Source organism: Dromaius novaehollandiae, chromosome 1, assembly GCF_036370855.1.
Source record: "Dromaius novaehollandiae isolate bDroNov1 chromosome 1, bDroNov1.hap1, whole genome shotgun sequence".
In the NCBI taxonomy this organism is placed as follows: Eukaryota; Metazoa; Chordata; class Aves; order Casuariiformes; family Dromaiidae; genus Dromaius; species Dromaius novaehollandiae.
In genome coordinates this window covers 128,943,024-128,958,515 of record NC_088098.1, presented here as the reverse complement: position 1 = coordinate 128,958,515, position 15,492 = coordinate 128,943,024, and the positions used below count along the sequence as shown (strand labels likewise).

Genomic DNA, 15,492 nt, shown 5'->3' with positions numbered 1-15,492 from the left:
GAAATGATTGCCTGCTATCCATACACCAGGGAGTAGCTGCTAGGGACGAAAGAGAACATAAGGAGCAAAAATGGGTGACTATAAGGTAGAAATTAAAATATTTTTGTCCAGAAATGAAAAGTTTCTAAGTGTCAGGTAACAATAAAGTAACCCTTATATCCTGAAAAAGGGGGAGGGGAGGGTCTGTGGGACCGACCTCTACATATACAGTGTCTGATAAAAGCATACAGACATTATTAATACTGAGTCTTTGCAGTAGGAAAATAGAGAACTCTTATGCCTGATATGGGTTCCTGCAATTTGAGGGCACTGGAATTAAAAATGCAAGTGGTCCTTTCCCATTTTTTTATACTGCTTTCTCTTATACATTTGCTTAATGGGGAAGGGGAAGCCAGGAAAAAATGAGTAACATAAAATATACGCACAGTAAGTCATTGAAAGGCTGAGTAGCATTTGTCTTCCTGCAAGATCTTGCCAGTGGGATTAAAAAAAGAAGAGATGAGAGAAGATAAGTTACAGGATTCATATCTTTATTACCTTCTGACAACACCGCAAGGCCATGCCAGCACTGCCAAGCGTTTCAGAAGAGCAACAAAAGCAGACATTACATCTGAGCCAAAATGCTTATGGCCACTTTTCCTTAGGAATCAAAATTCTCAAAGGAACTTCAGCAACTGCTGAATAAAATATTGCTCCAGTGGCTGTAAAAGATGCGGCTGTTATAATTTACAGAAAAGCTGAATTCACATGCGTTGGCAGGTTTCACCTGCTTAGCCATGAATGTTCGAGTTCTTTCTTTACTGAGCAGCTAATACGCTCAGCAGGCCGAAGGACCTGCATATGCGCATGTGTGTGCATCTGCAGACATGACTGTAGACACACACACACACACATGCATGCACACACGAGGAACAGTGTGTTTGATGTCCATGTGCGCATTTGTGTATATGCATGTATTTAGCATCTATTCTAACAGGCATCGTTTCTCCCAGGACCATGAATTTCTAAGCTCATATTTGTTGTTGGAGGGAAGAAAAGTAGTTTCATGTCTTATCACCTGCAGCTGGTTGCAATCTTTGTCTAAACAGTTGCTGCTGAATGCAGTGGGGAATTATACTGGCAACTGTCATTAATCTGCTGTGCAAAATAAGTATCTCATATATCAATGTTAGAACAAAACCATTTGTCTGGTGAATGAGGCACAACTAAAAATTATCCTGCTGTAGAAGTAAAAAACCCTCTCGTGATATTTTTGATCATGTATTAGCCCTACCATAGATCGTAAACAAGGCCATCTTTAGTAGTGCAAACTTAATTACAAGTGCTTTAGATGTCAAGCAGTGTATCTTATTTCAGGACATACTACTGCTAGTCTGAAAGTACTCAACCTTATGTTATTGTGTAACACTGTCAATGTATAAACATACACCTGTGTAAAGCTCCCTATGTCTACTGGCCTTGTGGTCCCATAAAATGCTTTGGGGTTTCAGTGCTCATCTGAGATCTCCTGAATGGTCCCCCAGGGGCTGACCTGGTGCGGTCCCTAACTTGAGGTGAGGCCTTTGCTCCTGCAGTGCTTACTGGCTGGATCGCACTGTTTGGCAGCTCACCTATTCATCGGTGCGCTGTGCCTGCTTCCAAATCTGAAGAAAAAAGAGCTTCCGTCCTGCTGAGATGAGAGCACCAGCTTGGAGATGAGCAAGCATCTCAGTCCTCCCTTGGGTGGCCGTTGCGACAGGTCTGTGACCAGGTGGTAAGAACAGAGCAACAGTGGCCAGAGAAAGCAGAGGTGCTGATGGCAGATTCATGGTAGGAAGGCATGCCAAGGTTGAAGTCTATGGCTGTCAGGGGACAAACCATCTTTCTACACTTTTGCAGAGGTCTGATTGATTGATTTAGTTATTCTTGTGTTCACCTTTATAACAACATGTTCTCAAAGCCCATCATCTTATTTGATATAGCCATTAATACCTTGTAAGATATTATCCCAAAAAATTGCACTTTATGTTGCTGGTTTGGAGCATCTTCAGATAAAAGTAGAGCATGTGTGAAGGAAACACATGTCATAGGGATGCTGAATGAATTAACATCATTTTCTGCTTTTCTATTATAGAAGCATGTGAATATATTTTTTCTGGACTTCTTGCAATTTCAGACATATTGGTAAGACTATTGCCGGGGATGCTCATGTGGAGGAAAAACAAACCTCTTTCATTCAGCAAGAAAGAAAACAGATTCATTTTTCCTGTACGTGGCTGCATGGCTCTGTGTGCGTGTGTGTGTGTGTGTGTGTGAATCTTACAAGTAATAGATTGCTTATGTTAGCACCTTGGGAGAACTTGTTTGGACTTAGCTAGCAAAAAGCATGTGCCACTAATAAATAAATGATATATCCATTGTAAGCTCAGATTATAAAAAAAAATGGGAAGTCCTTACACCTGACAAACAATTACCAAGTTGTCACCTGACAAATATGAGGCTCAGGTTTGCAAGTAGTAAGGGTTTAAGCAATAGGTTGAAACAGCAACTTGGTATAGTTGTAAATCCCACCAGTTCAATTCTATAGCTACAAGATTTCCTTAAATCTAATTCCTGTCTTAACCACAGTTGCTTTGAACCAAGTTTTTGGAACTGTAAGCTACTAAATATTTGTTATAATCATTTTCCTTAGCTGGTAAGCAGTATTATCGGCTTAAAAGGAATCCTTTTATGGGATGTCTCAGCTGGTGTAAGTAGCCCCATTTTTCCTGCAAGAAATGGCACGTTCTAATGAACAGAAGTGAGGTGAAACAAACTGCCACTGCAACCTTGGAGTGGAGCCGGAGCCACAAAGGGGAGGAGGTTTTGGGGTCAGCGTGCCGGCGCAGAGGGCCTGCAGGAGCCTGGGGTTGCAGGAAAGTGCCGGGGGCTGGTGCTGAGCTGTTTTGTCCCCAGCGCGGCACCAGGGGCCAGGCTGCTGCCACCTTTGCGATGATGGGTAAGTAATGCCCTCGTGGTGGTGTTCATGCTGCATCCCCCACTCTCGCAAAGCTGGTACATTCACTTGTAGTTATAGGGTACCCCAATGTAAAAGTAACAGGAGATGTAACTCCACAGCCAGCTTAAAAGCTATTACTGGGGGAGAATTGCAAGCAACTACTCTTGATTGAGTGTAGTTAGACTAAAAATGGGTATATTTAGTAGGGCACTGTGTAGAGCTTGTTCTGTGCAAGGGTGACCAGCTAAACTAGGCTTTGGACACAGGCAGCATGCACTTAGATAGGTCAGTTGGAGTTTACCAGCAGACAGTGCCCCCAGCCTTGGACATTTTCCCCTCTCAACACGCAGTGGGAGGTGTGCGAGGCAGGTGCATGGCCTCAGTGGGCACTGTACAGGTAGAAGCTCATCTGTAAACTGCAGCATATTAACCATCGTAGCCAAAATTAGAGACATACAATCTTCTTCTCTACCCAGAGAACAAAGGAAGCACACTGAATGATTGACAGTCTTGTTTTTAAAACAAGGAGTTCACCTAGCCTAAAACACCTAAGAAAAATGTGCTTAAGGGCCATTGGGAAATACCTATTTTTATTGCTGAGATGCAAGGGCTTGTAAATGAACTGAGTTGCAGGAGTGGGGAAATCAATGAAGATGACTGGCAGTCGTTACACATTTCCTTTAAGAGCTGCAATACCTATTGCAGCATCAGTTCACGTACGTTATGCCAACCACATTAGCATCAATTGGTACGGACCTTGTGTGACGTGACTGCCAGCACATAACGTGGCATCTTAGGACCAGGGTTGGAAGTTGCTCGTAACAGCCCTAGCCTGGTAAAGGAAAGTCATAATATGCATATGTGGTTTTGCCTTCCCTGCTCCTTCGAGTGCAGTAAAGGGATAAGGCAGCATTCATTTTCTCATCTTCCTTGCTCATGTGCCCTTTAAGGTTCCAATTCATTTAGGTATTTAATAAGAGCATCCATAAAACTCACCCTTGTGGCACAGGGCCAGGCTTAAAAACCAACAGCACCTCCTCATGTGCAACCAACTTCAACACTAGTAATAGAGAGAACACTATCCTTCCTCTTAACTTAATTAAATTAAACAGGTGACTTTTGGTCACTGAGGGCTGCTGCACTTTGTGGACTGTAATGTTCAGATGAGACTTTAATATGGCAAAGCACACAGTGATTCATATATGTAGGAGTGAATCCTGAGTAACTTAAGTCTGGAAGAGGAGGGGATGGGTATATTTAGTAAGGCACTATTCTGTGATTCTGTGAAAGATAACCCAAAGACAGAATCATGATACAACTGAGTGGAGTTTGGTAACTAAAACCTATGCATGTTTCTGTATGCTTAAATATGAGACGATATGTTTACGATCAACCTCTCTTTGATGGGACTACACTTCTCCAAAGCCCCAAAAAGAGGGGTTAGTGTCACATTTGGGGGCAGTGAGGCAGTCGAGTGTAAGATGGATCAGTCAATGACCATATTTGAGTCTTGCTTCTGAGATGAAGCAGAAAGCATGGGACTGACAACCTCTGAAAAGCACAGGGTGCCCTGCCACTGTACATTATCAAGACAGAACAAAGAGCAGCAGCTCAACATCACAGTTTAATGTTGCTATCAGTACATCAGGATGATGATGTCTGTAGATAAAAACTGAGATGCACAGAAAGATTTTGAGAGCGAGGCAGTGAGGGTGGGGGCAAGCATAATCTTGCAACCTCCAGCAATGCAAATGCTATAGCTGCTTCACAGAACAAAACTATTCATGGATGGAACTGAATTTTGCCTGCCGTTGAAGAAGAACACACTGTTTCCATAAAACAGCCTCTTTGCTTGAAGTCACTTCTGCTTTGCCCTAAGTCATGCCCTAAGTTAATGGGGAGGAAAAAAGAAAAAAAAAAAAAAGGAAAAAAAAAGGAAGAGGCTCTTTTATCCTCCAGCCAAATCTTGAGTGCTGCTGTTGGCAAGCAGTCTGCTGCGTATGTATCTGAGGAATGGAGCGTTCATCACAAATTGGCAGTATGATGTGCTGTGCATATCATCAATACCTAACACTATCTGTACTGCAAAAGAGATGCATTAGATGAATGCTGAACCTCAGTGAAAATACTATACCTTTTATAACATAATTGCGTGCTTTATTGATATACACAGTAAAGCAGTATATAATACAATAGTAAGGCATATATTTGGTGAAATTTGATATGTTGTGAAAAATGCAGTAAAACAGAAGTTTATAAAAATAATTAGTAAATGTTACAGTGTTGGTGTTAAAACACAATATATTATGATATCCAAGTAATAAACCAGTACTAACAATGAAATAACATGCCATATGGTATTTATGTATTGAGTTACACCGATTATGTTTTACAGTTTAATACTTTGTCGTTATGAGGAATATGAAATAATTCCCAAATTATGCTTAAAAAAGCAGCGATAAAGCTTCCAACTTTTTAAATATTTTTGACAGACTCACTCCAAAACTAAGATCTAGAAAGTAAAATAGACAAACAAAACCCTGATGAAAACAACCGTGCAATCCATTTTCCTCGAATTTTCTGAAGAGAAAGTTTAACAGATAAAGAAAAAAAAGAAGAAACCCATCCCTTTCTCAGATCTCAATTTAAACCTTCTGATAAAAGACCAAGAGAAATGCACAGGGTTCCTACTGCAATAAAGTGTTAAAAAAGCTCTTTATTGTGAAAGCAGATGTTCGGGGGGATTGTACTTACTTTTGTAAATTATTATCATTATTATTATTATTTAAATGATGAGACCTGTTCACACAATGGACAAGTGGTGATGATGTTACATTATCTGTATGTAATTGTCAGGAACACCACAAAACCAAAGTGAGGTAGAAATAGCATGACTAGCCATGTTCAATGTTAACTAGCATTCAAAATAAAATCTTTCCCAAGTTTAATTACACTTCATACAAGAAGAGGTAACAGATTTTTACTCTTGCAATATAAAGTCAGATGGTGTGTTTCTATGTATTCTAAGTTAAAAGCTGGTAAAGAAAATGAAGTGATAAAGCTTTTGCTGACAGCACCTCATACCTAAGCCTACCTCTGATGAGCTGCAGTTAAACTGGCTAATCTGTTTTTCTATGAGTTTCTCTCTTTCTCACTTTATTGTTAATTGTGCGGTATTACCTGTAGAGAGAAATGGGGAGGGACAAAGTATCAGAACCCTTGTTTTGATGTTAAATATCTTACGGAGCAGTGTGGCTACCTTCACCTGATCAGCATACATGTATAAGAACAGCAGTAATTCTTCCACAGCCTTTCCCGAAGGTCGCTTGCCATGTTACAGCTCCTTGGGACCAGCTGCTATAGCAGGCTGAGACAGAGAGTGTGGAAATCTGTTTGTATTATCCAGAGAATCAAGTAGCATTATCTTCATGAACAACATAGGTAGCTACACAAGCTAAGATGCTCTGTGAGTAATCTCCTTGTGCTTCACATCAGAAGTTGATCCCATGCGGGGAGTCAGGAAGGAATCGCTCCCTTTCTTCTCTCAGGTACAGCAAAAGTGTCGCTGAGGGTGGCAGTGGGTGGGGAGAGCTGGGGCAAACTTCTGCTGAAGCACTGGGCGCTGGCCACCGCCGGAGGCAAGGGACCGGACAGTAAGGTCCAAAGGTTTAATCCGCTAAGGCAATTTCTACGTTTCTTTACTAATAACATTCAGGAACTTAGTCAGCTGGCGCACAGGATAGTCACTAAATTCTTCCCTTTCCCTTCCCTTTTTTTTTTTAATTAAGTTTTTTTGCAGGCTGTCATGTAATGTGCTCTTTCACTTAATTATTGCAAACTAGCTCTATGATTGATGTAATTCTCAATTTTATTGGAAAGAGGTGAAATAACTACCTTCATTGGAAGTCCAGGAGATTTTTTTTAAGCCAGCCCTAGTCAGACAAAAACGACGAGAAATGATGTAAGTCAGCTGTTTTGGTGTTGCTGCAGGAAATACTTTTTTTTCTTTTTGATCGGCAAGGAAAAGAACACAGAACATGAATCTCTGATGCAGTTACAGAGCTGAAATGATGCTAAACAAATGCACTGCCTCAGTATTTTTTTTTGTGTTTTTTAAGGGGGTTTCTATAAACAATTATTTTTATAAAGCACACTTTAGTTTACAATCTTTCTTTATAACTGTTATAAATTTTTTTAAACAACCCGAAATACGTTCCATATAAAGAAATGGCAAGTTATTTAACTATCAAGATTTTACATGTAGTTTTCTTATAATTTTTGTACAATTGCATAGACGTGTAAAACCTGCCATTGTTAACAAAACAGTAACAGACTTAGGAAACTACTGAAATCTACAGTATAGTACCACTACCCTTCACAAAAATATAGATTTGTTTTCTTGTAAACTCTTACAGTCTAATCCTCTTTGTAGTATGAATATTATAAAAACCATGCGGGACGCCTGAAGTTGTAAAACACATCTTGCTATTCTAACACCTTGTCGTCAGTCATCACTGTAACTAAGGTTTCCATTGCTCTTCCCAAGTCATCCGCCATGTGGAAAAGGCTCCCTACATTGTTGCCTGAAAAACAAAGTCAAAGAAGAGGACATGAAATGAAAAACACAAGGCAGCAGGTTGTTAGGAACATTTTACGGAAAAGGCTAAATACATATACATAACTTTTCATGTTCAGCTCTCCACACACCCCTAGTTGAGTACACTACAGAGTACTGTTTCTAGAAGTCTCCTGGATGAGTATAATATGTCATCACTAGCAAAAGTTGCCAATTTTGGAGAAAACTAACCGCAATACCAGCTTGAATGGTTAATGCAAACTATATTGACATATAGTCATCACTATAAGCAACTACTTTTATAAAGCACACTTTAGTTTACAGTTTTTCTTTGTAACTGTTACAGATTTTTTAAAGAACCCAAAATGTGTTCCATGTAAAGAAATGGCAAATTATTTAGCTATCAAGATCAGAAAATGTAGCTTTCTTACAATTTTTGTGCATTTGCACAGATGTGTAAAACCTGCCATTGTTAACAAAACAGTAACAGATAGGAAGCTACAGAAATTTTCAAAAACCCAGTGGTGATCAAGCTGTATTATTATGAATGTTCACCAAAACCAAATCTTAAATCCACTGACATCACAGAAAGGTTTCCGACTGGTGCTGCAAATGTTTGACCATTCAATATTCTATCAAGGAAAAAAAACCCAAACAGTTCAGCAGTAATCAACTAAATCATTAAAAAGCAAAGAGCTCCCAACACGATATCCGCATGGGTATCTAAAATGGTGACCAAACTACATGGTTGCATAATTCAGTTCATTCTGTCTTTTAAATAAGATCTATTGTCTTTCAGACAGCAGTTTAGGAAAAACAAAGATCCCACAATTATCAAGAAACTACGATCCAGTGGTTTATTTGTGCATGTCTCCTCATCAGCGACCACTGTAAAGTCCTGAGACAATATAACCATAACACGTAAACCTCCTACACAAAAGCGTTAAGTAAATGCAGACTAGAATTCTGGAGACAAAATGAGTAAATACCTCTCACCCCGATGTTAGCACAGTTGGAAAGGAAGCAGTAGCAGTGCTATCAGCAGTACAGACTGGCTTCAATGCAGTTAGAGACTGAACAGACTCGGGAGGGAGGATACATTGCCTAAAGGTAGCCTCCGAGTGCCATTCTAGGCACTTGGCATTTCCTGCCTGGCTGTTCAGAAGAGCATGAGTCTCTTGCAAGTCCTGTGTCAGATCTGCAGCCCTGTATGACTGTCTCAAACACCCTCTAGCATCTCAAATGACAGAGGCACCATGGTTTAAACAACTGGATCCCAACTGGATTCAACTCCCTGAAAAAATATGACTGAAGAGGGAATATGAACTAGAATATGATCTAGAAAACCATAAAACATGGACATCCAAAGCAAGGACTGAGCATTCAAGATTTCTTTCAAGGACAAGGAAGAATGATCAGACAGGTTTTAAAACAAGCAGAAGGAAATTATATTCCACAAAGAGCATAATTACATGACAGTACTCATCGCCACAGGCTGATGTTGAAGCCAAACATATAAATGAATTAAAAAAAAGGAGTTAGAAAACAATCACAGAAGAAATGTCTCACAAGAGTTATTTCAATGAAAGAAGTGCATGTGACCTCCAATTCAATAAGTCCTCAAGCTGCTGGGTGCCAGAAACTGGAAGCATGCAACAGGGGAAGTATTACTCACTAAAACTCTAAGTTGCTATGGCCTGAGGGCGTTGATTTACTCTGTGGGAGTACTTGTGATAGAGTATTTGTTTGGAGAAGTACTGAAGGTGCAACACTGTCTGCCCACAACAGTGCTTCACAGGAACACTTTGCAGTAGTCTGGATCCTGAGTCCTTGCCATGGTCCACGAGGAAGGAGTACCCAAATGAAGACAGGATATGACCAGGGTATCCAGGATACAGATTTCATGCAATCCCTACCTCTGAAGTGCATGAGCCTGATTCTTAACACTGCCCTATCTACAGGGTCATTTTTCCTCCTGACACATCCTAAAAACAAGGTGAAAGAAAAGACTATACTCTTCCAAATATTCAAATATTATGGTAATCATGCGTTGTTGACATTTCTACAGTACCAAGAAGCTGGGAGTGATGTTAGTTAATATTCACCAACATCTATGGAATAGAAAAAAATGACCTGAGAAAATAATGAGAGCCATTTACTGCTGAAGAACTATTACCACTTCTTACATTCAAATCCTGATTTTTGGAGGGACTTTTTTGAGTATAGTATTCATAACATCTTCAAAAATGTTCCATTTCTAAATATTAACTACTTGGCAATCTGCCCGTTTTCTGGGGAGTTGTGCTGTACATGGCACTGTTTGCCACATATCAATACAAAGAAATATCTGGTTCTAATATTGTGACTTCTTGGTACTAACACTAATATACAGATATACTGATATATCAAACAGTAATTTCATATATAAATCATTAATGGATAGCCATCCTACTCATCCTAAATGAAAATTTGTAATTGGCTCATCACCATGTATAGTAACTGTATATGAAAAATTCCTGCTAAGTTTTGGTCAAAATATAGCTTACTTTGAGGTTAAGTGTATGCTACCACATTTATTTTAGATGTAAGGAATAATACATCTTGCCTGCACCATGCAGACTGTAATTAAATGCCAGTATAATCTTTCACATGCAATTCTAGCAACACTCCTTAATCTTAATCTAACTCTATTATAGTGCAGTCCCTCTGGCTGAGATCAGTCCAGCAAACTGCACCATGAAAAGCAAAATTTGACAAAGTAATAGGAAAACAGCAACATATTTTAGATGGGAGATGCTTATGTAAACAGAAATGTAACTGCGACTGGCTTGGTCTACTTATCTGAAATTCTGACATGCTTAGGTGTATTTGCAGCATGTGGTATCAAGGCTTTATTGGAATAACCTTGGTATAACCTGCATAATCTACAGCATCCTCATAAATATTCTGACCCGGCAAGCTACTTCCCAGCAGTCTTTAGGCTTTAATAGTGCTTCTTCTCCCTCACCTGCAGCAATTTACAGACATGAGACAGGAAGGTGCCAAGATGCTGGGTAAACAGCAGTGAGAGGCAATATGATTGTGGCATCACAATCTCTCATTCAGCTACCTTGTGATCTGCTATTTCTATAAACAATGATGGGATCCCCAGACTTTTCAGAGACTCCAGCACTATTCATTTCCAGCTCAGGAAGACTGATCACCATTCCACAGATCTATACTAACCTAAACCACAAAACTCAATCTCCAGAAAGATTTAGTACTTGTTAATACTATTTTTTTCTATCAGTCACAGAACTGTAAAGGTAACAAACGCAAGCTGATTTTACAAAAGAATATGTCTACAAAGAATAGCTGCAATCTAAAAACATAAAATTATAAAAAAAAGTCTTTCAGAACTACTAAATTGTCCAGGTAACTAAAGCATGGGCCAAGAAAACCTTATGAATCCAGAGATCCCCAGGCATACTCTTCATGCATACAAATTATAGAAATGTGTACCAGAGCTTTTTCCTTTTTTTTTTTTAATTGCCACTGTGTTTTTGAAATAACCATGCTTCAAATCTGATCTGCCTCCAGAAAAGCTGCAGAGAGCAATGCTGCAGTGATTAAGGAGATATAACCCCCCCACCCCTTCCACACACACCCCGTCCATGCTGCCTCCTCAGCACAGGTTATAATCTCCTCTGCAGAAAAGCTGAACAATCGCATGCTTGTCCCTGAGCCATCTGAGTTTACAACTCAGGGCACAATCATAAACCAAGGCTGATTGGAGTTTATGTTAATAGCTGGATTGTAAACTGAACAGCTTGGGGACTGCAGCCTCCAAGACAGTCATGAGATGGGTGGATGGGCCAGGACAGCAGGCAATGTAACTGTGCTCCAGCCATTCAGCTGGTGAATACGCTGAGTGTCACTGCACCACCAGCAGTTCTGGTTTAAGTTAAGCAGCACAGCTCTGAACAGTGGTTGCTCTGGAGCTGGTCCACATTTGCCTCTGCCAGCTCTGCACCTGTGGCCATCCCTCCAGTAGAGGAACGGGGTGCATCACTGGACCCAGCAAACTCCCATATAGGTTCAGAACTCACTGGGCCACGACATTACATTGATTTTTCTGCAGCAGCCAAAATCAAGCCTTGTATTACACAGGATCATTAAGTGTTTCGGTATTTATCTAATAACATCTACCAAGTTTCAGGTTTGTTCTTTTTACCACCTCCCACTGCTCTCTCTTATGCTTTCAGAGGAAAGGTGTTTAGCACTGGAAAGACATTAACATTACTGACGTCGCCAGCCTGGGTGGAATCTTGTAACACACAAAGACAGAAGTCTTTTTACCTGTGCTGCTTTTTAACCACACCAGGAGCAGATTAGAAAAGAAGTCTGACTTAGATTTGTAATACCTCACCTGCTCCCAACTGATCTATACAGAAGAGTAAGGTATTTCATGGATTTTCTATTACCCTTTTCTGACATCTGTGCAGGTGCTGGGGAGCTGGCCTACCCTGCGCTGTGCCTTCCTTAGCTTTCAAGCTCCTTTTCAATGGCAGTCATGACCTGAACGCTCCTTTTTAACGATGCGGGAGAAAAATAACAGCGGTTGAGTGACTGGGGTCAGGATTTTGCTTCTCTTGCACATGTGATTAACAACTAGGACAATCAAGACTATAAATGTTTGGGAACAACATATGTAGGAATTTCCTGACACAATATGTGTAATGAATTCATCCTTTTCCTTACCTAAATTATACCTATGCAAGAGCTCAAATACACTACCTGTTTCTACATAGCTGTGCTTTTTCTGTTGAATATTTGCTTATTTGGCTTCTGCGAGACTCAAATATAAGGTACTGACATTTTTTAATTAAGAAGCAAACGAGAAAAATAATGGCCCGGAAGGGCTTATAAAATATAGACCATAGCTTTCCACTCATTATTATCAAAATTTTTAAAATAACTCAGCCAAAGAAGTCATTAATTCAGGTTTTTTTAAACATTAAAGCTGAAAAAGTTTTCTCCATGCTTGAGGCGCTGAAAGGTTGAGAGCTGATACTGTTTAAGAAAAAAACTAGCACACTTTGAAATGCAGCGATAAAGCTCAAAATGGACACAGGCAGATTTAACTTCGTCTTACAAAATGGAAGAAATATTAATACAGGCGTATTTGCTTTGAAAGCAGGGGATATCTATTTCTGCAGACACTAACTACATAATTTCTGGTCACATACAGAAGGATGTGTTTCCTATCTGCTGAATTTGCTTTAGAAGCTATACTGGAATTAAGGCCCTTGGGTGAGGACACAGAAATCTGTGCTGCTGAAATGGAGACTGCTTTGTGTTAGGGTTTCTTAATTTCCTTTCTATCCACTCTTTAGAGTCCAAATACTCCACGTTTATTTCTGTGACAAGCTGTAGTGTGAGACTGATATTCAGTTACTAACTCTTCCCCCACAAAAGAAAAATCCTTCCTGTTGGTGGCTCAGATTTTGATACCCTTATTCATATCGAGTAATGCCATGAAATCCATGGGATTACTCATGAAGACAATACCTAATGTGAGTAATGGGATCAAAACCTGGTCTGGTGGGTTTAAAATTGCATGATCTAACTTTGCACAAATGGATTCACATATAAAGCAAAAGCCATTTTATAAATTTGCTCATATACTTCATAAGCGTGCAGAGAATTGTGTTTTATATTGAACTCTGCAAGTTACTAAGCACTCTCTGGAACTGTCTGTGAGCACAAACAGAATTGGAGAGTGCTAGACGATTCACTGAAGAAGTCAACATTTTTAGGGTTAAGCTGCTGGAATCTGATTAAGAAACCGTACTTTTTTTTAACCTTATATTCTTTATTTTTTAAATTATGTCAAATACACCCTAAGCAGTAAAACCCGTTTCTTAACAACATATATAAATATGAACGAGGATCATGGAAATCACCAACCTGCCCTGTTGTATTGGAGAGCAATTCTCAGACCTTTTGGGCCAATAATATGATGGACTGAATATGAAAACAATTCCACAGAATTTCTGAACTGGTGTAATCTGTTCGATGACACATCAAGCCCTCTTTCTGATTGGTATGAAAAGACCTGACACTTGAGGACAGACTTATCTGCACTGATGACCTTACTCCTCAAAACAGCTGGAGAGAACCATTGCATTTCAGGGCACCATACTAGAAGAAATTCTAGCTTACACAATCTAGCATAACAGTGATTGGAGGTTCACAATAATGAAGCTAAAAACCCCATTGTCATGTGTTTTCATGAGCCCCTCTCTCTGCTCCAACCAGATGTACATTTGCAAGCTGGGCTATCCTTCAATTCCTGTCTCATCCACACTAAACATCAACTGTGCAGGAAAGGTCATTTCACAGCTACCTGCAATTGCACTCAGGCAGTCTCTGCGTATTTTATCTTTAATAATAATTTTCTCTAGCAAATCATCTTTCAAACATTATATTGGGTTGGAGAGTGAAGAGCAGCTTCACAGATGAAAAATAAAGGCTCTCTGGAAATACTTTAAAAGGTGCTATGACAACACTGCACAAAACATTTTCCTCCATTAATAAGCAGCAAAGTAAACACTCCAGAATCTATTTCAGCATCAAACTGATCATGTCTAAAGCACACAGAGAATACCACAGCCATTTACATTGCTAAGTACAACACTGTGGAGCTGGTGAATGTTAGTTGCGTTCTTCATTGTGCAATAGGGTATCAGTAAATTAAAACACCTGAATCTCTTATACCTCTCAACTCTCACTGTTCTAAAGCAAAAGAAAAAATACTGACTTTAATTAGTGGAGATCACGGTTGGTACATTGGTAAATATACATTAAAAAAATTGCACGTATATAAGCAGAATGGTGAGGGCCATGGCCTTCTCTGTTTTGTTTACATACAACAACATGAGAATAACATGATAGAAGTCAGTGACAGCAATATATTTGCTGACCACATACGGCATACGAAGGCTTAGTCTCAATCTATTATTTTATCCTCCCCATTCCTGAGTTTCCATCCGTGGGAGGATACAAGAAAAGGCACATCCCTGAGCTAACATTGTCTCCACTGAAAGTTGAGAGGTACAGTATTGTTAGAGCACACACGTGAAACGCACTCAGCAAAACCAAACAAAGCTAAAAACAAAATAAAACAACCCCCACCCTTCAACAAAACCAAGCAAACCCATGTTGCCGTCACATGCATGCTGGACACAGAAAGCAAGCTGTGACAAACAGAAGCCATGGCAGTGAACCTGCATCTCACTAACCTCTCTTACTGGCTTTCCAGGGGCATTTCTTCCTTTAGGAACAGAGAGAGGAAGTGGTAAAAATATCAGAGAAGAAACAAAAACACCACACATGAATATGTATTTTATGCTTTAAGAGACACTTGAATTTCCGTTTAGGAATTTAATATAAAATAAACATATTTCTGCTTTAAGCAAAGATTGAAAGCACACTGAAATCCTCTGGTGACTCTGACCTGATTTACTGAAGAATAGTTCTGCAAACTCCTGCTTGGTTTTAGCCTAACAAATACATTACAAAACACTACCAAAACCAACTTATAACCCTTTCAGTTGAGGATAACGATGACAAACAAAAACCTGAATTCTTTTTCTGAGCATGCAGATTTCGTCAATTTGAGTACTTCCACTATTCAACATTACTGGTAAAATCACGTTTCTCTGACTTCAAAATTAATTCATCTGAACACTTTACAGTTTATTATGGCCTACATGCATATATACATGTATATATTAGTATATACACATATGTATATATACATATATATATACACACATGTACATTTTACACTAAAGCTATTAAACTGCAATATTAACACAATGAAATCTTGTTCTCAAATTCAAGATAAATAAACCACTGAAGATCTTCTCAAGAAGTTGATCTTCAAGCATTGTAA

The 15,492-nt window shown here is 39.4% G+C and overlaps 1 protein-coding gene across 8 annotated transcripts in view; it reads right to left on the bottom strand.

Moving 5' to 3' along the window:
* Positions 1-5,112: 5,112 nt before the first annotated feature.
* The window catches only part of DMD (dystrophin), a 1,316,184-nt gene continuing 1,305,804 nt past the window's right edge, over positions 5,113-15,492 (bottom strand). For 7 of the 8 annotated variants that reach the window (XM_064497804.1, XM_064497840.1, XM_064497858.1 and 4 more), the window contains one exon: positions 5,113-7,560. In XM_064497804.1, coding sequence (XP_064353874.1) covers positions 7,463-7,560 — 98 coding nt within the window. In that variant the 3' untranslated portion in view covers positions 5,113-7,462. Of the gene's footprint in view, positions 7,561-14,836; positions 14,869-15,492 lie in introns of all 8 variants that reach the window. The other variant, XM_026096811.2, reaches the window with a different exon arrangement.